This window comes from Panthera leo, chromosome B3 (assembly GCF_018350215.1).
Source record: "Panthera leo isolate Ple1 chromosome B3, P.leo_Ple1_pat1.1, whole genome shotgun sequence".
Lineage (NCBI taxonomy): Eukaryota > Metazoa > Chordata > Mammalia > Carnivora > Felidae > Panthera > Panthera leo.
In genome coordinates this window covers 67830688-67855541 of record NC_056684.1, presented here as the reverse complement: position 1 = coordinate 67855541, position 24854 = coordinate 67830688, and the positions used below count along the sequence as shown (strand labels likewise).

At 43.7% G+C, this 24854-nt stretch overlaps 1 protein-coding gene across 2 annotated transcripts in view; it reads right to left on the bottom strand.

Moving 5' to 3' along the window:
- Positions 1–24416, bottom strand: part of LOC122222221 (neuroendocrine protein 7B2) — a 65131-nt gene extending 40715 nt beyond the window's left edge. The window contains exons 1-2 of one of the 2 annotated variants that reach the window (XM_042942494.1): positions 24308–24416; positions 22595–22827 (exon numbers count right to left, since the gene is read on the bottom strand). In XM_042942494.1, coding sequence (XP_042798428.1) covers positions 22595–22820 — 226 coding nt within the window. In that variant the 5' untranslated portion in view covers positions 22821–22827; positions 24308–24416. The remainder of the gene's footprint in view (positions 1–22594; positions 22828–24307) is intronic. The other variant, XM_042942493.1, reaches the window with a different exon arrangement.
- Between the last annotated feature and the right edge of the window lie 438 nt (positions 24417–24854).

Genomic DNA, 24854 nt, shown 5'->3' with positions numbered 1-24854 from the left:
GTTGAGAGTGAAAACCTTGTTCTAGAGACCAACTCATGGGATTTGAATCCAGATCCTGTCCCCCTTAGCTGGTCAATCCTGGACCAATTGCCCACATACTGTATACCTCATCTTATAACTTGCCCTTGTAAAAGAGTATCATCACATAGCATTTTGACGATTTTTAAATAACAGTATATAAAGTGTCAGGCCAATAGTAGATAAAAACAGAAATACTAGTTCTCTTCCCCCCTAGAACCACATTTAAAGAACTAACACTATCATTCAACGTTTTGTTTCCTTTTGTTAGGTATTCTAAAAAGAGTTCTTCCAACCTTTTAATATCTACCAATTACCCATTTCAAACATGGTGTGCTCTCCCTGGATTCTAGAGCGTCAATATTCAGGTTGATAGGATGGAAAAAAAATGAATTTTTGGGTCTACAATAGTGATTACCAAAAACTCACGGAGGCAAACCTTCTAAGTAACTGGGGGATAGATAACATAGGTGAAAAGCAGCTCTCTCGTTCCAACACTGCCCACTGGGTCTGTCCTATGATCGAAAGGCTGAGCTTATGAAGCACCTAAGGGCACATGCATAGGTGTCCTGTGTGCATCTCTCATTATCAACCAAAGCCACACGTGAATGATTGGGGCTCATCCATCCACTTGGGTTTCTTGTACTTTTCCCTTGCATGGAATGATGCAGTTCTATTTTTAAGTCTGTTCACAGACACTAAAAATGGTCTAAGGAGAGCAGAACACTAGACCCAAGACCCTCGCTCCTACTACTTCTACATGAGAACAGTGTTGGCACTGTCTGCTGGAGCTGTGGGACATCCCGCCATTGCCTTTGCCCAAACTGGAGCAAGGCTCTAATTCACGCACACTCCTCAAGGCTGTCATGGAAGGGGGAGAGAGGTCCTCTCCGCTGGAGTACGGGTGAACAGACAGAAGCATCACAGCCATGGATCTGGTGAGTTGGGAGCAAGCTGACCACTCCCTGCCTGCAGGCACGTCTTGCTTGTCCACAGCCCAGACCCCTAGGCACCAAAACTCTGCCTGTAAAAAAAGCCAGAGGCACTTACCAGGCTCCAGTGTGCTGTATACAGATCTAGTTAAGTGAGAGCCAACTGCCAAAAATTCTCTTCACTGACCACACATGCGAAAAAAAATCCTTGTGAAATTAGTATAATGCATCACTTGCTGTCAGAACAACAGCTCTTCCCTTTCCCTTTGGAAACATTTTCAGACAATAGCACCTGCGTTGTTGCCATATTTTTGCACACTCCAATGAGCAAGGACTATTCAGAGTCTGCACAAACTCAACAAATGGTCCCTCCCATCATCCACCGAAGGACTGAAAAAAAAAGAAGCCGAAGAAGAAGGAAATAAACTAAGAGACAGGAGAGGAGACCCGCTGGTTCAATTCAGAAGACAGGCGTCTTTGATAGTTTATAGCAAAGACATTCTTCCCAGCAGGCCCATCCATTCCTGCTGCTAGTGAGGAAAACGTTAGTCACTCGCATCTTGTCCAAGCCATGTAGGGCTTGCTGACACAGGCCTGCTGAGCTGTCATACCAGAAAGTGGCATCGGGAAGGTCCCTGGGGCCTCTGCGGGGCAGGCCAGTCGCCTGGACTAAACATCCCCTAAGCCACAATCTCTGTTTTGTGCAAAGCAAAACTTTGACAGGCTACTGGAGGAAACGGCCCATGGAACCATGAGCCTGCCATGAGCTGGACGGGCCTATCAGCACGGCCATTTCAGGCTCTGAGTAAGTATCACTCTGTCTCGGTCAGGCCAAATGCCAGTGGCCACTTCTCTTCCCGCTGCCTGCTGTGCCACCACCCACTGGAGACCGCGTATTACTCTAAAGTGCTGGCCCGAGGTCCGTGTCTGGCCCTCTGGGGCCTTGTAATCAAATGGGTCCAAGTGAAAAACCACATGGAAAAGGTGGAGCTGCTACAGCAAAGGTCCATCTTACAGACTGTTCAGAACATGCTGAGCACTGCAGAAAGCACCTTCCCTTTATTATCTTTCTGACGCCCGTAAATGCTGAGTGACTGAAGAAACACCTGTCTCCATCCCGAAATCCCAAAGGTGTTGGTGCCAAATGTGCATGTATTTATCCAACAGAAAAAGAAATATCTAATCCACACTCGCACCTGATACCACTACTACCAATGCTGCTGGCATTGAGGGCATCTCCAGATTTGGGGCAGCATTTTAATCAGCAAAGAAAGAGGGCTTACAGGACACTCTGAGGGCTGGGAGCTTCCTTGGGGAAGCTTAGGGCTCTGAACAATACCGACCACATACCCCCTGTTGCCCAGGTTCTCTTAAGCAACGAAACTTGGTGACACTCGTAAAAGTGTCCAGCCTTCCTGGCTGCCCCTGCCTCTCCCCATCACCACCCTGCACTCAACACACACTAGCTGCACTCAACACACACTAGCTGAAAAGTCTATTTCTTCCTACTTCTTCCTGCCTGAACATGAGTCCCCATGATCCACCTCCTACAGCCTCCTGTAGGAAGGCCAGCTCAAGTTCAACTGATCTGCAACATCTTTTATGGGGGCCAACACCTTATCTTTCTCCAGAGCTCCCCGCTGTTCACTTACCTACACAAGAGGCTCTTGACTTCTGTCCCAGTGTGCTGTAGATATGAGTTGCAATCTTTAATGTCCTTTTCCCTCATCTAGACTCCGAGTTTCTCAAACAAAGACTGTAAGTCACAGGAACAGACAGTGGGCCCAGCTACTCCTCTTTGCTGCTCCCTGGGTATGTTTTTCCTGACACTCATTTAGCTGGCCCCACCTCACGGGGGTGAGATGGCATGAGAACATGTAGTTCATTATTCCTGATCTTGCGTTCTGTCACTCTGCACCTCTGGACACCTCTAGACTGAAACACCAGTGGGAAATGCAGCCAGGGACTGGAGGAGTAAGGCAAAAAGCAGCCTAATCCTGCGTCATCCCCGATTATCTGTAAAACTACTGGATTACTCCTGACAGAGTTTGACCTTTACTAACAGGTTAAAAGAAGATAATGCCTGGGGCGCCTAGGTGGCTCAGTCAGTTAAGCATACACTGCATCCGACTCTTGATTTCAGCTCAGGTCATGATCTCATGGCTCGTGAGATTGAGCCCCGCATTGGGCTCCATGCTGACAGCATGGATTCTCTCTCTCCCTCTCTCTCTGTCCTTTCGCAGCTTGTGCTCATACTCTCTCTCTCTCAAAATAAATAAATATAAACTTAAAAACAAAGAGAATGCCTGACTCCTACCTATTTTACAAAGATCCTATGTGTTAAATTAGTGTGCTTACTGGTTTTTTTTTAAACCAATATGAAGGCAATAGTTCCTGGCATGTAGTAAGCACTCAATAATTACTTATTGAATAAACAAAACTGGAAATGAGTTAGATGACATTTTGAAAGAATTCATGGTTCAGGGGAAGTACTGATCACTGACTCCTAGACAGGCCAACACGTGGACAGCCTGCTCTCAAGCCACAGAGGGCACGATTTGCAGCTCACCTACATACCTTCCTTATACTGGCATTCTGACATCTACGTGGGCATGCTTCACTCTTGGCTTAGCAGCTGACTAAATGGTCTCCTTGACTTTAAAGATGCTTCTATAACCCATTTCATGGAAAAAGACAATACTTAACCAGTCACAAGGACAAGAAATGGAACAGAGCGTGGCTGGGTATGAAGAAGTTGTGCTTTACCAGGATTTCTGGAAAGCATCCATCCTCACTATAGTCACATGACCCTGACTCCTAAGGTCAATACTGGGGGGGGGGGGGGCAGAGCACTTCCTAAGACCAGAGGGAAGCCCATTCCTCCAAAGATGAACAACTTTTGGTGGCAGTTTTCCCAGGCCAAGCTTAGGAGAAGGACATAAGGAACAGAGAACATAGGATATGACCATAGACATGACCCATCTTCCAAAACTGAAGCCATGTACACCTGGAGACACAGGTGGCAGGATGAAAGAAGCTGCTACCGTGAGAATGATGCCTTGCATTTGTGTAACCCTTTATATCGTCCAAAACACTCTTCTATATATCATTTATCTTGACTGCCGCACCAACCCTGTAAGACGGACAGGATCGCCTATCTCCACGGTCAGACTGGGAAAATCAGCTTTGCAGTTTAAAGGGACTTGCTCAGTGCCACACAGGTCCGAGCCAGGACCCAGCCTGGGTTTCCTGCCTCAGTGCTCTTCCTGCTCTGCTGTACGTGACCACCTTCCCCGTGATCCACACCATGTGCCCTTCTGCTACTGCAACCACGTGGTCAAAAATGCACGCTTACTTTTAACTGCGGTGCCAGACTGGGGTACGCTAAACCCTTCCAGCCTGCTTCAATAGCTTTCTTTATGAACCGTGGTGTCCGAGGTATTTGCACCAGTTTGTTCCAACAGGGCAGTTTGTCAGAAAATCTGCTTCCTGAAGCTTCACGTCCCTGAAGCGCCATCTGCCTAAATCCGCATGTGGTTTACCACGACTCCCGGCATCATTATAGCTTCTCAGCTAAATATCACAGGACTATACAAGTCTACAGGGATAGAAGACAGCTGGTTGGACAGATACACTCAAACCTAACACAGCTGGCCTTGCCAACCAACTCATAAAGCTCAGGCTGTGTGATGATTGTGGGCAACTTGAAACTTTTTTTTCACTGCTATAAAGGTTATATCAAATGAGACAGAGTGTACAGGAAAATATTTTTGCAAACCATAAAATATTAGCTCCCGCCACTCCACTTCCCACATGTGCTTGATCCACTTTGTCAATTATCTCTGGAAAACTGTTCCCTGTGGCTTCCCTGGAGACTCTTGCTGTTTCACGCTTTTTCCAGACGGCATGTCTCAGGTGATGTGACACGAGGTCCTAGCTTGAACCTAGCCTGGGTTTCGGAGAGAACAGTATGTGTAGGGGCACACCTGCCAGAAGCTGATTTGTACGAGGCCCTGACAGACCTGCTGAGGAACAGCTCAGACCGAAGAAAAGAGGAGTCTGGCCTGCCGATGCCAGGACAGGAATAAATCATGCCTTTGTGGTTAATGGGAAGGGAGGGATTCTTAGCCCCCGTGTTGTCTCATGCTTATATTTCTCTCTTGGCCCAAACTCTCATGTGAATCCTATGAAAAGCATAGATCAGGGGGATTTGGGGAGGGTTGTTGGGAACACTGAGGAACAAAATGGAAAGCTGTTTTCTTGAAAACTCTCTAGGATTTAGGGGCATGAGGTACACTGAGGGATCTCCCCCTGCCGTTCCCACCCAACACATTCCAACAGGACTCCCTGAGGCTGCAACGGCTCAGTGGCTGGAGGCTGAAGGACATGGTGGTGCCCAGCTGAAGGAGACAAGAAGAGGAAAAAGGGGGAAATGGGTAACTGCCCCCATGACAGCAGACTGATTGGTTATGTTCATAATCATGCATGGGGTATGCTCTGGGCTCTCAAGAAATATTTAAGCCAGTTTGTGGGGAGCTGGGGTCCTGAGTGAGTAGGTATGAGAAAAGCCAGTGAGTTTGGGATTATTAGGGTGGCTCCAAATGTGCTTACAGGTTGTATTACAGGCTAGATGATCTTGACTGAAATAATACTAGTTTCACTTGCTGGAGTCTCGGAGGTCAATGTTGTTTCAAAGGAGCAAATACAGCAAGATGATTTTAACAAATACTCCGTAGGCATCTATTATGTGCCAGGCCCTGTCTGGACACTGCAGATACAAAAAGCAGACAGCCATGATGTCTTCTCCTGCAGATTTTACAGTCTGCGGAGGAAGGCAAGAAACGCCTCACCGTAAATGCCGATTCACAGTGAGTCTATAAGTAGCAAATTCAGAGAAAGATCCACAGGGAGCCCACAAGCAAGGATCATCCTTAAAGATAAACTAATTTCACAATTTGGTCTAAGATCAACCCTGTCCGCATCTACACCTTCAATCAACTAGCCTCACGAAACGCACACCGTGCTGGACAGAGCGGAACAGAACCCAAGAGTTGAGCTCACGCTGTGAACCCACATGCAATACTAGCAGCATCCCCAGATAAGTCACTTCTCTGAGCTTCTCTTCCCACGTCTATAAAATGTGGCAAGGAATACGTGCCTTCCTTGCCCATCTCAAGGAAGTGATTGTGAGGGGTAAACACAAGACTACACATGAAGGTAACTTGAGATCCTGAATCTAATAGAGGTATCCAAAAGTTAATATTGTTTTTATGTGGATTATAATCATTTTCCTTAGAAAACAGCAGCGTGATGGCAACTGTGTTACTGTGTTACTCTCTACTCTGGTGTGATGGTTAATTTAATGTGTCGGCCTAGCTAGGCTATAGTGCCTAGTTCTGTGTGGTCAAACACCAAGATAGATGATAGATGGATGTTGCTATGAAGGTGTTTCCTAGATATGGTTCACATTGAAATAGGAGACTTTGAGGACAGCAGACCATCTGCCATAATGTGGAGGGACCTCATCCAATCAGTCGAGGCCCTTAAGAGAAAAGACTGAGGTCCCCTGAAGAGGAGTGAATTCTGCCTTCAAATGCCTTCAGACTCGGGAGGAATCAAGATAGTGGAACAGCATGGAAGTTTTTTGTGTGTCTCGCGTCCATGAAATACAGACAGACCAACACTAAACCATCCTGCACACCTAGAAAACTGATTGGAGGATTAACACAACAACATGCACAACTTGAACCACAGAATTCAGCAGGTACATGGCGCGGAGAGGTGAACTTGGGGAGAGAGAAGCCGGCAGCAGGCAGAGAGGAGGGAGACTAGGTGGGGATGGAGAATACGGGAAAAGCACCTCTCACCAAAAGCAGCTGGAGAGAAAGTGGAAAATTGGAAACAGCTGCAGGGACTAAACTAAAAAGGGAGAAAGGAGAAAGGAGAGGGTTTAAATTCCATTAAGACTGTAAACAAGGGGAGCTCAAAGTCTGCAACTCTGCAGCTCGACACCTGGTGGTGCTCTGGTGGGAAGGGCGAATCCCCAGGAACAGAGTGGGGTCCGGGAGGTTCTCAGGCCACACAGGGAAAAGCAGTTCCACTGCTGGAAGGACATTTGGTGGAGACTGTTGAAGCCACCTGGTCCCAGCAGACCCCGGAAAACGGCCACATTCGCTGGTGCTGGAACAAGGTCGTTAAGGGTGAAGCCTGGTGCCAGATGTGTGTTGTGATTTTCCATAATCCCTGAAAAGCTGCTGCTACACCATCTCACGAGCTTTTTCTGGGGCGGGCTGGCACCTGGCCGCAGTCTCGGGGCACCAGCAGCAGCAGGGTCCAGCAAGCATTCCTGGGTGCAGCCGACATTTGGACATTGCTCGGTGAGACCCTCCTGCAGAGGGGCAGAATGGGTCAAAGCTGCAGTCCTTCAGAAGTAAGGGGCCGGAGAAAACAGCCACATCTGAGACAAAACTCGGGAGAGAGATACTGCCTAGGGCCTGGCCATGGACAGTGAAGAAGCGGGGAGTGGACGCAAGCTGAAGACAGAGGACGGGTGTGCAATTGCTGATAGGAGAGAACAGAGTTCCGGTACTAGAGACTGGGTAGCTGGGTGACGCCATTTTCACCACTCCCGCGCATGCGCATATGCACAAACGAGCGCCGAAACAATCCACCCTGGTAGGCTAGCAGCGCCATCTAGTGGAGAACAGAGCCGTTACACTGAGCCCCGCCCAACTGGGCCAACCTTGCTCTTCAAGAACACAGGTCTCACCACCTACTTAGTTTATGGACTTTTATAAAGTGCTTCATAATCTGACTTCTAGGGGAAAACTAAGTAATTTCAGTCCTATTGGAATCTGTTAGCAGATCCATCTATTCAATTTTCTTTCTTTTTTTTCTCTTTTTTGCTTCTTTTCTGTTTCTTGAATACAGAAAAAAAAATTCATTTTTATTGTCAATATTTAAAAAATTTTTTTACTATATTTTTTACTTTTGTGTAAACTTTTTCAAATCCTATCTTACTTCCATCATTTTTTAGTCTATTTATTTCAGTGTGTTCACCTTTTCAAATTTTCAAACAATTTCCTTTTTTTTCTTTTTCTTTTTTCTTTTTAATTTTTCTTTTTCTTGAATGCAGAAAGAGAAACTTCATTTTTACTTTCAATTTCTATTAAAATATTTTTCTTTTTTTTTAAATTTTACTTTTTTTAAAATTTTTTTAATTTTTTTTTAATATATGAAATTTATTGTCAAATTGGTTTCCATACAACACCCAGTGCTCATCCCAAAAGGTGCCCTCCTCAATACCCATCACCCACCCTCCCCTCCCACCCCCCATCAACCCTCAGTTTGTTCTCAGTTTTTAACAGTCTCTTATGCTTTGGCTCTCTCCCACTCTAACCTCTTTTTTTTTTTTTTCCTTCCCCTCCCCCATGGGTTTCTGTTCAGTTTCTCAGGATCCACATAAGAGTGAAACCATATGGTATCTGTCTTTCTCTGTATGGCTTATTTCACTTAGCATCACACTCTCCAGTTCCATCCACGTTGCAAATATTTTTCTTTAATTTTTTTACTATATTTTTTGCAAATTTTTTCAATTCTATTTTACTTCCCTCATTTTATTTTAGACTATGACAGTGTATTCACTTTTCCAAATTTTCAAACGATTTCCCTTTTATTTCTTTTTCTCTTTTTCGTTTCTTTTCTTGTTCTTGAATACAGAAAGAGAAAAAAATTCATTGTTATTTTAAATTTTTATTAAAAATATTTTTCTTTAATTTTTTTCTACTGTATTCTTTACTTTTGTGTAAATTTTTTCAAATTCTATTTTATTCCCATCATCTCATTTTAGTCTACTTCAGTGTATTCATTTTTTCAAATTCTGAAATGATTTCCTTCCCCCCGCCCTTTTTTTTTCCTCTAATCTGTCAAACCACTTTCAACACCCAGACCAAACACACACCTAGGATCTAGCATCATTTATTAGATTTTGTGTGTGTGTTTACTTTTTTAATTTTAATATTTTTAAAATTTTAATATTTTTTTAATTTTAATTTTTCTACCTCACTAATTCCTTTTCTCCTTTCAAAATGACAAAATGAAGGAATTCACCCCAAAAGAAAGAGAACGAAAAAACAACAGCCAGGGATTTAACCAACACAGATACAAGCAAGATGTCTTAACCAGAATTTAGAATCACGATAATAAGAATACTAGCTGGAGCCAAAAATAGATTAGAATCTCTTTCTGCAGAGATAAAAGAAGTAAAAAATAGAATGAAATGAAAAATGCTATAACTGAGCTGCAATCATGGATGGATGCCATGGTGGCAAGGATGGATGGGGCAGAACAGAGAGAATCAGCGATATAGAGGACAAACATACGGAGAATAATGAAGCAGAAAAAAAGAGGGAGATGAAGGCAAAAGAGCACGATTTAAGAATTAGAGAAATCAGTGACTCATTAAAAAGGAACAACATCAGAATCACAGGGGTCCCAGAAGAGGAAGAGAGAGAAATAGGGGTAGAAGGGTTATGTGAGCATATCATAGCAGAAAACATTCCTAACTTGGGGAAAGACACAGACATCAAAATCTAGGGAGCACAGAGGACCCACATTAGATTCAACAAACACCGACCATCAACAAGGCATATCATAGTCAAATTCACAAAATACTCAGGCAAGGAGAGAATCATGAAAGCAGCAAGGGGAAAAAAGTCCCTAACCTACAAGAGAAGACAGATCAGGTTTGCAGCAGACCTATCCACAGAAACTTGGCAGGCCAGAAAGCAGCGGCAGAATATAGTCAATGTGCTGAATCGGAAAAATATGCAGCCAAGAATTCTTTATCCAGCAAGGCTGTCATTCAAAATAGAAGGAGAGATAAAAAGTTTCCCAGACAAACAAAAATTAAAGGAGTTTGTGACCACTAAACCAGCCCTGCAAGAAATTTTAAGGGGGACTCTCTGAGGGGAGAAAAGATGAAAAAAAAACCTATCTATCTATCTAATCTATCTATCTATCCATCTACATATATATAAATACCAAAAGCAACAAAAATTAGAAAGGACCAGAGAACACCACCAGAAACTCCAACTCTACAACATCATAATGGCAATAAATTCCTATCTTTCAGTACTTACTCTAAACGTCAATGGACTCAGTGCTCCAATCAAAAGACACATGGTAACAGATTGGATAAGAAAACAAGATCCATCTATATGCTATTTACAAGACACCCACTTTAGACCTAAAGTCACCTTCAGATTGAAAATAAGGGGATGGAGAATCATCTATCATGCTAATGGTCAACAAAAGAAAGCCGGAGTAGCCATACTTATATCAGATAATCTAGACTTTAAAATAAAGACTGTATCAAGAGATGAAGAAGGGCATTATATCATAATCAAGGGGTCTATCCACCAAGTAGACCTAACAATTATAAACATTTATGCGCCAAATGTGAAAGCACCCAAATATATAAATCAATTAATCACAAACATAAAGAAACTCATCAATAGTAATACCATAATAGTAGGAGACTTCAACACCCCACTCACAGCAATCATTATTAATGATTATAATTGTAATTATAATGTTTTATGTTATATATAATTATATATCATATATTGTATATAATAGTATATTATAATATAATAATAAATTATTAATAATTTAATTATTTGATAATCACTTAATCATTATGATTATTAAATAATTATTAATGGTTATTATTATATTAATTAATTAATTAATATGATAATTATTAATGGTTAATTGTTATTAATAATTATTTAAATCTTATAATTATGATTATATGTTATATAAATATAAACATATTTTATAATTTATTTATAAATACACACACATATGCATACACAGACCATTTGTTCTGATTCTCTGGAAAACCCTGACCAATACTCTGACTTCTCCTGAATTCCATGAAAATATGTGGAGGCTCAGACTCATGCAGGTTCCAACCTGTGTGGAAGTGAGCATTTCATAGCAATTGTCCTGAAGACACGTGGTGCAGAAATTAGCAGTTGTTACACAGTAAACTGAATCTCAGTAACTGTGCTGGTTTTCCACGACCCCCTCTGCCATTATAAGATGGTCACATTTTACTGAAGGGGTGAGCCGAAGATGCCAACATGACTCAAAATTCACATAATTCAACAACAATCCTGACCAAGGATGATGCCTATTTCTGCTTATCTGCTAAAATGCAACAGGCACTGTTTGCAATTACTAAGCCTACTACTTTGAAATTGTGACACTCGACAAACCATTACTTTGGGGGGATTCACATCACTTCCCGTGTTGTGTATGCAGCGAGATCATACTAATTTTTTGTATTGCACTGTTGCAAAGTCATATAAAATGCACACACAACATTCCCCAACATCCCATTAAGATTATTTCTAGTTGTCATCTTGGTTAATGCCTCACTGAAAACATTCATTATATTAATCAAAAAAGAAAGGAGACAAAGATGACAGTCTTTTTCATCTTGAATTATATTTTACAAGTTATATATGGGTTTCATAACATAAATACAAAAATGCTGTAACAGAATTAATAAATAACTAGTAGTTAGATGATATATCCATGCAAGATAACAGAAAATATATCTTGGACTTTGTCCTAGTTCCTGGCAGAGTGCTCCTGAAATCCTTGTAAATTCCTAAGTGATAAGAGTACTAGGAATTCTAGTATTTGGTCTTTGACTCTGGTTTCTGACACAGGGCTCTGGAACCCTTTGTAATTTCCTGGATGACCGGAGTGTATTTTGTTCTAATAAAGTGACTCTGGGTGGGCACCTGGGTAGCTCCCCGATGAGGACTGGTCACTAGAAAGATGAAGCCATGATTAGAAGCTTAAGATTTTCCGCCCCGCCCCCTAGTCTCTTGAGAGGGGTGAGGGCTGAAAACAGACTTAATGATTGATCATGCCTATAGAGTGAAGCCTCCATAAAATCCCAAAAGTAGACGGTTCAGGGAACTTCCAGGTTGGTGAACACATCCACACTGGGAGGGTGTGTACCCCAACTCCATGGAGACAGAAGCTCCTTCACTAGGGACCCTCCCGGACTTTGCCCTATGCACCTCTTCATCTGGCCGTTCATCTATCTCCTCTATAATATCATTTAACAAACCAGTAAATGTCAAGTGTTTCCCTGAGTTCCATGAGCTGCTCTAGCAAATCAATCTAACCTGAGGAGTGGGTGGCAGGAACCTCAGAATTATAGCCAGTAAGTCAGAAGCACAGGTGACTGTCTGGACTTGAAGCTGGCATCTGGAGTGGGGGAGTCTTGTGGGACTGAGCCCTTAAGCTGGGGGAGCTGCCACTCTCTCCAGGGAGGTCATGTCAGAATTGAGTTAAATTATAGGACACCCAACTAGTGTCACAGAATTGCCTGGTGTGGGAAATCCCACCCCCCCCCCCCCACATCTGGGGTCAGAAGTGTTTTGTGTGTGGCAGTCTTGTGACAGTAAAGGGGAAACACAATAGGAAAACTGAGGTTCTTTCTTTCTTTTTTTTAAGTTTATTTATTTTGAGAGAGAGAATGCATGCATGTGTGCATGAGAGCAGAAGGGCAGAGACAGGGAGAAAAAGACTCCCAAGCAGGCTCCACATAGTCAGAGCAGAGCCTGACCTGAGGCTCGAACTTATAAACCATGAGACCATGACCTGGGCTAAAATCAAGAGTCGGACACTAAACGGACTGAGCCACCCAGGGGCCCCAAAATGAGTTTTTCGAGTTCACAAAAAGTTAAAGATATCTGATACTTTAAAATACCAAAAAACATACAGGCAAGGGGTATGAGATACATAAGATGACAAACAGAGATTTGGGAGGCTGACTACACTTCCTTCTTGTGTTCTTATTTTAATTCTGAGCAGGTGGCTCGAAATGGTAGCGTGTCTACAACAAATACTGAGGCCTAAACCTCCAAACTTCACTGCACACCGATGCCCCTCTGCCTCTTCCCTTTCTGCCCATGGAGGAAGGACCAGACCCAGGCCACCTGTGCTCCAGTTCTCATCCCCTCCCACACCCTCAGGAACTTCCACCACTCACATTATCTGCTGTTCATCCCACATCTTCAAGGCTACCTCTCCACTGGTTCTAGCCAATTCGTACTTCAACAAGTTTAGATCTCTCCCATCCAAAACCAAGAACCTAAACAAAAACCTTCTTCAGCTCTCTGGCATCCATCCCCCATGCCTTCCATAAGGCTTACTCAGTCTTCTCCCCCTTACCTGGCCTCCTGGGAAGAGGGTTTTACATGGTGCCTTCCCTGTGTCCTGCCCCGTGGTTTCTGCCCAAGTGCCCCAGTGACTCTGGTGTTGCTCTACCCAGTGAACGCTTTATACCTGATGGCCCTTATTTCATATGACTTCTCTGCAGATTTTTTACCATGGCAATTGCTGCCAGTTCCTGAAACACTTTCTTTCCTTGTTTTCTATACACGTCATCATTCTGATGCCTTGTGGCCAATCTTTCTCTGTTTTCCTTGTAGACTCTTCTACCTGGCCCTCATAGACTGAGTCTTACAGGCCTTTTTCTTAGGTGTTCTGCTCTTCCTCCTTGACACTCACCCAGGGTACCCTCACCTGTTCCTACAGCATCAGCCGCCAATACCATGGGGAGCACTCTGAAATCTCTTCCCTCACCCCAGCATCTCTCCTGTGTCATAGACATCTAAGTGCCTCCTGGACACCTGCACCTGGATGTTTCAGGGCAACTTAAACACAACAGAAAAATAAGTCATTATTTTCATCTCCCTATCCTGCCTCCACCTCCCCCCAAAAAACTCCAAACCTCCTACTACTCCTTTTGAATTTCTTATCATTATCCATGCAATTGACCAAGATGGAAAACTGGAACTCATCCAGGGACTTTTTTTAAGGATTTGAGTTCAGGGTGGGCTGAATGGAACCCCAAAGGACATGGGCCAAACTAGAGGCCCTGGCCTTCTCAAAGATCCAACCCGTTGCTCTCACTGGCTTCCCCAGGATGGGGCCAGCCTAGAAAGATTTTAGTCAGGATTCATGGGTCAAGAGTCAGCCCCATCCTTTCCTCCAACTGCAGAGAGGCTAGCCAGAAATAAGTGAGGCCCCTCTGCCGTTCAGTGTTTAAGTCTCTCTCCCATCCAACCTTCAAATGGGAAGCAACTGCTGCCTCCCTATGGCAAAATGGAGGCACTGCAGTTATTTACAGAGTCCAAAGTCTGGCTAATAATGCTCCTTAGGATGTGCCCCTTCAAATAGGCTTTACCTGACAAAGGACTCTTTCTCCTCTTGATATTTATTAGGAAAACAATCTTGGTTCTCTTTGTTTTGAAATGGAAATATTGAGGTCCAAAAGTCAGTGTTGTAAAAAAGAATTTTGGTATTTTTATGTTTGGTAATATAGCTTTAAAATTATTTGAGGAGTGCCTGGGTGGCTCAGTCGGTTGAGTGTCCCACTCTTGATTTTGGCTCAGGTTATGATCTCACGGTTCGTGGGATTGAGCCCTGCATCAGGAGTGCTCTACTTGGGAAGCTCTCTCTCTCTCTCTGCCCCACCCCACCGTGCATGCACATGCATGTTTGTTCTCTCTAAGCAAATAAATAAACTTTAAAATTATTTGAAACCATTAAATGCCAGTGTTTATACATTTATATCCAGTGGTTTGTTATCTGGTGTTATCACAAAGCTAGGTATTTGGTGGCCTAGAATTGTGGGGGAAAATAAACAGGAGGCACTGAGGAGACCCACTTTTACCAGAGGCTATTAATATTCTAAAAACTAAAGCACATTTTCTGACTGAATTCATCCAAGGCCAACATTACTGTCAGCTGGTAAAGCAGCTCCTGACTTCCAAGAGTCTCTACCCCATGGCAAATGGCTCTCTGAATCACCTTGCTGGCTGGTGGCTTCTCTTGTTTCTGGGGACAATATGACAACAGGAGCCATTCAGGTATGTCACAGGGACCAGTAAACAACTTTGGGCTTGGGGGAAGATGGCCGCTGCTGAAATACAAGGGGGTTTTTCTAACCAGATGAGTAATCAAGAATAATATCAGGGGAAAGCCATTAAAGAATGCAAGTGTGTTGCTAATAATCCAAATGAGAGGAGGCAGGTTGCAATGCAGTTACTAACAGCATCCACTCACTGCAGGTGAGCAAATGGGCTCAAAGCCTTACTTTATAGATGAGAAAACTAAGACTCAGGAAGGTTGCCAAGGTCACATACAGCTTGTGAACAGTATGGCCAAGACTCAGCCTCGGTTCTACTGGCCATCAAAGTGAACATTCTGTCCTCTATAAAACAAGTTGGTCCTTATCTTTACTCTGTGTTTTCATTTTGCTCTGGGCTAAGAATGTACACTTTGAAAGATGCTCCTTACCAAGTCATGTTTAAGGTGCCTCTGGAGAAATAAAACCCCCCAATGCTCTCAGATGTTTTTGGCAAATGCTTCCTCCCTAGTGACCACTTAACAACTGGCAATTTAACCAGGAAGCTGGTAACCAAGTTTCAGGATTCCTCGGATACACTGCAAGTCTAGCTGGCCCCCTGCTGGTTCAGTTCTGGAACTGCAAAAGATCCTTCCAGTTTCTCAACAGACAGGAGAGAAAGGACACCCGACCTTGTACCTGTACTGTGCTTATCAGTCACAAAGTAAACCCGACTTTTTGCTGAGCATGTATCACCAAGCTCTGGGCAAAAACTTCTAGGCAGATTTTCTAAAAACACAGAATATAAATGAAATATCCTCCTTGAACTGAAAGGAGAAAAGTCTCAATAGATCCAGATGTCAAACAGTATATCAAACTTACCTGTTGCCACTAGATATATTTATTTTCGCCTGATATTATATAGTCATTCTTCAAATATTTACTATATGCCTGCTATGTGTCCTGGTATAAAGTAGTAAATAAAACAGTCTCATGAAGCTTACGTTGCAGTGGGGAGACAGATAATACACAAGGAAACAAACATTTAATTATAAATTACAAAAGATGCTATGGAGGTTTGAAAAAACAAAAGAACACTGACGGAGAATGTTAGCTACACAGACAGAGCGGTCAGGGCAGCCCTCTCTGAGTAGGCGACTTTGAAAATGAGATGGAAGAGGAAGGTACACCAGGCAGAGTGGGAAGAACAAGGAGTGGGAAGCTGGAGGTGGGAAATGCACTGGTGTGATCAAGGGATTGAAGGGACGGGGGGCAGAGCAACGTTGGGGAGGAGGGTGTGCAGGAGCTGTAGGTCCTTGCAGGGCATGGCTAGAAGTGTTATTCTATTTTTGTTTCTATTTTTGTTTCTATTTTTGGAGAGAGAGAGAGAGCACAAGCAAAGGAAGGGCTGATAGAGAGAGAGAGGGAGAGAATCCCCCAGCAGGTTCCACACTCAGTGCGGAGCCCAGTGTGGAGCTCAAACCCACAAGCAATGAGATCACGACCTGAACCAAGATCAAGAGTTAGATGCTTAACCAACTGAGCCACCCAGGTGCCTGTAGAAGTGTTAGTTTTAATCAAGGTGCAATGGGAAACCACTGATTGGATTCTAACCATGAAAAGTGATAGTGATGGGATTTAAATTTTATTTAAAAATGTTTTTAATGTTTATTTATTTTTGAGAGAGAGAGAGACACACACACACAGAGCGCGAGCAGGGGAGGGGCAGAGAGAGAGGCAGACACAGAATCCAAAGCACAGAGCCTGACACGGGGCTCGAATCCACAAACCATGAGATCATAACCTGAGCTGAAGTCAGACACTCAACCGACTGAGCCACCCAGGCATCCCTAAACTTTTATTCTTAAAGTTTAACTCTGCCTTTCCTGTGGGGAACAATTTGAAAGAAACGAAAAGTAGAAGGAACGCAGTTACTAACAGACAATTTCATAAATCCATGCCAGACACAATGGTATCCTGAAGCAGCTTGTTGGGAGTAGAGCCAGAGAAAAGAGAGGACAGACAAATTACAGATGTATTTTAGAAACAGAAATGAATAAATTGCTTATAATTTGGGTATGACATGTAATGGAGAATATTGAAGATTACTCCAGGTTTTGGCCTGCCTGTATGGCTGAGTGGTAGCACTATTCATTTAGACAGAAAAGACTGACATAAACACGCTGAGGAAGATGGTGGTAGAGAAATCAGGATTGACATGTGGTAATTTAGCAGTTCACATAAGCCTATACATATACAAGAAACAAGTTCGGGCTGAAAATACAAATGCGTCACCAGCAAAGAAATAGCTTTTGGAGTCAAGAGAACAAATGCAATCATGTAGGCAGAGAATTGAGAAGAATAAAAGAAGTGGACCCAGCACTGAGCCCTGGAGAACTTAATAATTAAAGGTGGCATTAGAGCAGCAGGAGAAACCTGCCAAGGAACCCCGGAAGAAAATGGTTAATGGGAAAGGGGAAGGAGGAAAGCCAAAAGCGTGCCATCTTGCCACAAAAACCAAGAAAATAAAAAGGTTAAGGTCAAACGTGCCGAATGCTGCCAAAGGTGAATAGGACGAAGGCAGAATGTAGGTAAATTTGGCAAGGGTGGTTGGCCTTGACGAGAACCATCCAAGGCATCTCAAAATGAACACATGCAAAACTGAACTTGAACTCTTCTGGAGAAGCTCGGTTTGCTCCTCCTGGAGAAAACCATTCTTTCCAGTTCCTCAGGCCAAAATCTTGGTGTCACCCGTGAGTCCTCTTTCTTTCAGTTCCTGCCTCCAACCCAGCAGCAAATCCTGTTGGCTCTGACTTCAAAATATACCCCCAATCTGACCATGTCTCACCACCTCCCTACCTATCATGCTAACACTTCTCTGCTCCAGGTGATTACAGCAGGCTGTCAACTAATCTCCCCTATTCCAGTCCTCCCTTCCTGCAGAACTATTTTCGTACAGCAGCTGGAGCGATCCTTTTCAAGGATACATACTTAGAGGAAAAGCCAGAGACCCCGTGAAGTGATCTGTCTCCACACACCACGCCTCCCACCTCCCCTTGCTGCCATCGCCAAGCCTCATTCCTACTGTCCTCCTGAGTCTTGGGCTCCAGCCACACTAGCCTCCTTGCTCCCATCTAGCTTTTGCATGTGCAGCTCTTTCCCTGGAACATCTTCCCCCACATATCACACAGTTCACTCTCCAACTCTCAAGAGTTTTGCTTATCTTCCCAGGGAGTAATCCCCTCCCCCTATTTAAGTTATTTCTTCCTCCATCCCCCTCCTCTGCTTTATATTTTTATAGCACTTAGAGCCATTTGACTTATTATGTATTTTACTTATTTCTTTATTCAGGGACTATATCTCTCCTGTCCTACCAATCTTTGAGGTTCATGTTTCTTTCCCTGGTACCTACAACAGTGCCTGGATTTCAAGAAATACTTGTTGACCTGGTAAATAAGTGGCAGGAACAGTGGACTACCATGGACTAGAAGAAATCGGTAAGTGGGGAAGTGCGATCGGTATGTGGTGAACAGTTGCTGGGAAAGGCAGCAAAAAAAAAAAAAAAAAAGTACAATAACTACAAGGGATATGAGATCAAAGGAGGGAAAGTTTTTTAATGGAATATTTGACCACAGTGACCCAATGGTAATTCATAATGATCCTATATCCTGTATCCCATAGAAAAAGGCTAGTTTATAACCCTACTGTTTGAGGACTAATATATATCTTCAGTAATGAGATTAATCTGAGGATCATATGATTAATTAATCAGAGTAGACAAAATAAGAGAACGTCATCTTTGATGTGCCATTCATTAGACAATAAATATCTCTTCTTGCAAGGGATTGAGAGTCCAGTAATTGTCATCTAAAGTGATAATGATGATTCATTGAGAAGTGATTTCATAGTAGTGCAATTATGTGTGCTAACACTTTTTTCTGAACTGGAATATTACCTGCTTGCAGGCGAGTAAATTCAAATCCTACCCCCAAGCTAAATGGAAGCTTAGAGAAGTAATCTGCTCACTGTCATATCACTACTAAATGATGGAGCTGGCATTGAAATTCAGATGTCTTTGCAAATAGCCTACATTAAACATATGTTAAAATTCATACCAGCATACATATATTACGTCTATCCTTTCTATAAAAAACAAAACAAAATACTTTTCTAACTTAGTCCTTCATAATAGAATCCTACAATAAACGTTGGAAGGGATATACAAGATACTACACATATCTGTCAGAAGCCTGGGAATTAGCATGAGTAAATGAGCAGAGACGATTCAAATAAATGGATGAGTTGAAATGATGCTATACTCACATAAACAAGGATTAGACCACCCAACAAATTAAGTGCTAAGGTTTAAGACTGGGAAAAGGCCAGGCTTCTTATTTTGTTTCTTTTTTCCCCCAAAGCCTTTGGACTATTTTCTATTAGCTCTCATCCAAGCTGTAATAGGCAGAATGCTAAAATGACCCCCAAGATTGCCACCCTGGAGTCCTCACCAGGCATAATCCTCTGCTTTGAGTGTGGGTGAGACCTGTGAATATAATGAGATATCACTCCCTTGTTAAATGACAAAGGGGATGGGATGGCCACTCCCATAATTACACTATAATTAGGAGACTAAAGGGATATTCTCCCTCTGGCTTTGAAGAAGCAAGCTGCCATATTGTGCTAGGGCCATGTGGCTTAAAACCTGGGGTGGCCTCTAAGAGCTGAGAGGGACCTTGGCTGACAGCCAGCAAGAAAGGACCTCAGTCCTACAGCAGCAAGAAACTGAACTCTGCTGACAACCTTAATGAGTTTGAAAGAGGACCCCAAGCTCCAGCCAACAAACACCTTGATGAGACTGAGCAGAGGGGCCCAGCAAACCCATGCTAGATTCCTGCCCAAAAGAAATTATGAGATAATGTATGAGCATTATGGCAAGGTGCTAAATTTGAGGTAATTTGTTATAGAGTAATAAAAAACTCAAATGCAAGCCAGTATTCATCCCTAACACAGACACTGTTAGAGGTGACCTAACATGGCCATGACCTCACATCACGGGTAATAACGGAAACAGAATTTTTCATTCTAAATTGTCCTAATCCATGCTCTCTCAAACTTCCATGCCTTTTCACTCAGTGTTCCCTGATGAACTCCTAAAAGACTTCAAAACCCAAATCAAATGTTGCTTCTTTAAAGAAGCATTTTCTTTTTTTCTTTTTTTTAGTGTTTTTTATTTATTTTTGAGAGACACAGAAAGAGAGCAAGCAGAGGAGGGGCAAAGAGAGAGGGAGACAGAATCCGAAGACAGGCTCCAGGCTCTGAGCTGTCAGCACAGAGTCCAACACAGGGCTCGAACCCACAAACCACGAGATCGTGACCTGAGCCCGTCTTTCGCTTAACCGACTGAGCCACCCAGGTGCCCCCAGGAGCATTTTCTTATAGCCACCCCTATCTACTCCCAAGCAGAATAAATTACTCCTATTCTTTGCTTCCATGACAGCAGCTTGTCTGTACATCTACCAAAAAAGTTGCCATGGTGCACTGTAGTAACCTCTCTCCCTCTCCCAGCCCTAGCCTGAGCATCTTTTAGGGCACAGCTACCCCGCCCTGCACAGTGGCTGCCTTGGAGTGGGTGCTAAATAACTGCATACTGAGTGAAGAAGATGAGGCTCTGGATAAACAGAAGCTTTTGATTGCCAGGGAGCTGCTGTTTCTCTTCCACACAGATGATCAGGCCTCAGGTATTAATGGAAACTTGGAGAGCTTTCTCCATGACAACAGCTGGGTGACTAATCAAGCACTTCCTGCACTAGAAGGGCAGATATTTACGGTCTCAAGAAAGCTGGTCTGAAATGGATAGGTGGGCTAGAAACGACAGGTGGCAGGTGGGAAGGGTTTAGATTGATCCCAAAAGGAGTGGCAAGAAGCCCTGATTTGCTCTGATCCAAGCCCTATGCTAAGTTTGCATGCTTGCTAATTCAAATTATTGGTTAATCCGTTCCTGAAATCCAATGCCAACCTAAACAGACAACAATCCCACAGAGTTAGTTTTACTTAGGGGCTGACAACTATGGGTAACAAGACAGAAATGAGAACCATTTCTTTTTTTTAAATTTTTCTTTAATGTTTATTTATTTTTGAGAGAGAGACAGAGTGTGAGCAAGGGAAGGGCAGAGAAAGAGAGAGACACAAAATCTGAAGCAGGCTCCAGGCTCTGAGCTGTCAGCCCAGAGCCCAATGCGGGGCTCGAACTGACGAACCATGAGATCATGACCCTCAACCGACTGCGCCACCCAGGCGCCCCAGGAATCATTTCTCTATCAACCATGAAGTCAACCATATCCATGGCACTTACAGTTTTCCAGGACAGAAAGCATTTTTAGGAAATCACAGACTTAGTCAAAATTATGCATAATCAAGCCATAGAGAATAGCATTTACTGGTTGTGTATTCTGACAAAACTCAGAGTTCACATTTTTCCTTAGGAACCCACGCACATGGGCAAATATTTGGAGTGCTCCCTTGCAGTTAAATTAGCCATGCTACTGCTTTATGACTACACCTCACAGGAGAAAGACAACATTCAGAATCAGAATACAAAGCAAGGCATGAACATAGAGGCACCTGCCTGTCACCAACTCCTAAGAACTAGATTCAGATTCTCTTTATAAATAAAGCATTAAATAACAAAGTACTGTTTTTTAATAAAAGTATTACAGTATTGCCAAAAATTGAAAAAAACATTCTAGGGGGAAGCGGTCTTGCCACACTAAAACAATCTAATTAACATTTGTTGTAATTCACAATATCTCAGGGCACCTGGGTGGCTCAATCAGTTAAGCGTCCGACTCTTGATCTCCACTCTGGTCATGATCTCACAGTTAATGAGATCGAATCCCAAGACAGGCTCTGCACTGACAGCGTGCTCTCTCTCTCTCCCTCAAAATAAATAAACTTAAAAATTTTTTTTTCCAAAAAAATGTTTGACATAAACTCAATGTTAGCACCTCTTTCAGCTCTCTTTGGGTTTATATGACATCATCCCTAAGAATCAAGTCAGATCCTACAGGTCCTGCATTTTAAGGATCTTTTACAAACACTGGTTGGCAATGACTCAAAGAGGCAGCCAGGTGGGGACACAATTTCCTAAAGATCAGTATGGGAGAAGACAGATATGGGATCTGGGTTCTAATCTTTCTTTAGGAATAATGCCAGATGCTCCCTTATTCAGTCAAATGTTAACGTACCAGACTTTGTGCTAAGTGCTAAGGCTACAGCTGTGCACTTAGACAGAAAAGGTCCCTGTTCTCTTGAAACTTATATTCTGATGTGGATGTATGTATGTATATATTGTATAGAATAAGAAGAAATAGAAAACGGAGGCACCTGGGGGTACCTGGGTAGCTCAGTCGGTTGAGTGTCCGACTTTGGCTCAGGTCACGATCTCAGTGTGTGAGTTCAAGCCCCGCGTCAGGCTCTGCGCTGGTGGTGAGGAGCCTGCTTGGAATTCTGTCTCTCCTTCTCTCTGTCTTCCCCTGCCTGTGCTCGCTCTCTCTCTCTCTCTCAAAATAAATAAACTTAAAAAAATTTTTTTAAATAAAAAAGAAGAAATGGAAAACAGAGGGAGGAAGTAAAGGTTCTTCAGCATGTATTAATTATTTTAAATGCTACTGGAAACTTCAAAATGGCAGAATACAGTAAATACCTTCGATGCTCTGTGGGCCCACAAGATTCATGGCCTGGTGAGCTGGATACTCTACCCGTGGCCTGGCAATGCCCAACTGCTCCATAACACCATGGAGCAGCCTCTGGATATCCGTTTCTGAGACCCGGTCAGGGGTCCTTGGGCTATAAGCAGATGTGGGAGTCCATCCAAGTGTCAGCCAAAATAATAGGCCAGATAGCATGGTAGAAACCATCCCAGAAACCATTGTTAACCTGCAAAAAAAAGACCAACATGTATCAAATGGCCACAGTCGGCATCTGTGATGATCAATGAGGCAAGTAAGTGATTCAAGAACCACCCAATTGGGGCTGCAATGAAAAATACTTAGGGGGTTGCTTTGGCCTTAAGTGTCCAGTCTAGGCAGAGCATCTGCTCTGAAACAGTACTGAAGAAACAAAACAATCCAAGATAGCCAGTTCCCTCTGCACGCGCATCCTTGGGAAGACTAGACAGGAATGGCCATTCTCACTCTTTTTTTTATTCTTCTTGCAGTTTCCTGAAAGCCTTCATTACCCCCAACCCCAACACTCTCTCCTCTCTTAGTAAAACCAACCAACCAACAACAAGAACTTCCTTCGATTTTGAGACAGGGAGAGGGAGAGTGACATCTTGAGTCTTCCCAGTCTCGGGGGAAAAAGAGGCTCTGAGAAAGGAGTTAGGAAGATACAAATGGTAAAGAAGCACAGAAAGGTTAGGAGCGGTGGAAGGGAAGAGCTCAGCTCAGCAAACATCTAATACATTTGAGACCCGAGGGGGACGAAAATACACACAACTCAGGCCTGCCCTGCAGTCTGCTAGGGGAGAAGAGGCAAGCTTAGCCACATACCAGCTGAGTGATCCTGGGCGAATGCCTCAGCTTCCTCTGCAAAACGGGCATGAGGAAAGTGTCTGTCTTACAGGATTGTTGGGAGCATCAAAAAAGTGCCAGGCACAGAGCCCCCTATACTGTGACTATAACGTTGGCAATATGGCCTCAGGGCTCTAGAGGTTAGAACTTGAAGTGGTGGTGATGAGAAGGAAGACAGAACAGGTGAAGGGGAGGGAGAAAACTGATCTGGGGAGTCAACCTGTCCTAAATGTTGCCTTCAATGGAAGCAGAAGCCTGCAAACCAAGGGGACAAAGATTCACGCAGCTGCCCTCTGCAGCTGCTGCAGCTGAACCTGTTTAAGACGGACGCTACAAGCAATGGCTGTGCAAACCCTCCTTTTTGACCATTCATCTGGGGGGAAGTTGGAGGATTCATTTGATTCCTTGAAACTGCAATATTTATAACCCCCATTTTCTGTCTCTGTAAAGGAAAGGCTTTTTCCAGCGACCCCTAGATATAAAACCTTGTTTCCCAAAGAGCTGAGACAGCAAAGCCTGCAATTCTGACGTAAAAGGCTGGAGGCAGACACCAACCTCTCCTGCCATCTCCATCTTCCTCTGGCCGGTGCGAATGCAGGATGTCTTTGTTTCATTTAACCCCCGGGCCAACACCGTTCTGATTTCATCAGCTACCCAATTTCCTCTCTCGGTACTCTTCCCCTCCAGTTTATACCCGAACCTCCTAATCCCCACCCAGCCTTTGTCTGCCCTCAGACTCCACCTCAAGGATTTCAGCAGGACGCCCCCTCCCTTGCCAGTCCCGTAAAACCCGCGTGTCTCAGGTGGGCTTCAGGGGGTCGAGCAGGCATCAAACCAGGACTCACCGAGAGGCAGCCGGAGGATTCTGCCGCGGTCTGGGCCTGGGTGAGGGTCGAGCCTGGAGCCTGGTGATGTGGATTGCGCGTGCGTCACCTCCCTCCGCATCTTAGCTCCGCCCCCACCGCTCCTCCGGCAGGTGGAGGCGGCCACGCGCGGTCGCCCTAGATCACCACCCAGACGCTGGTGCCTCCTGCCGTGAGCCACGCAGGGTTCAACCCACGCACTCCACATGCACGTGTCTTGGAGGCTCTTTATCTATCCGACCCTCTGTGGACGTAATTCCCCTCTTCTCAAGCAATTTTCTAAACAGTGTGCCAGATCGCCACTTTTGTCCTTCGCCCCCAATACCACATCTTTAATTTTGCCACTTCCCAGCTTTTTAATTTTTTTTTTTTTTTGTAAGTATTCCAGCTTGAAGACGAAGGGGGCAATACTGGTAAGAGACAAAAGATGAAGAGGTCCTAAGACCTTTTAATGATAGAGTACATCATAAGCGTGCTTTCAGGAGCCCTTTCACGGAACAGAAAACTGTATTTATTAGAAGCTTCTGCT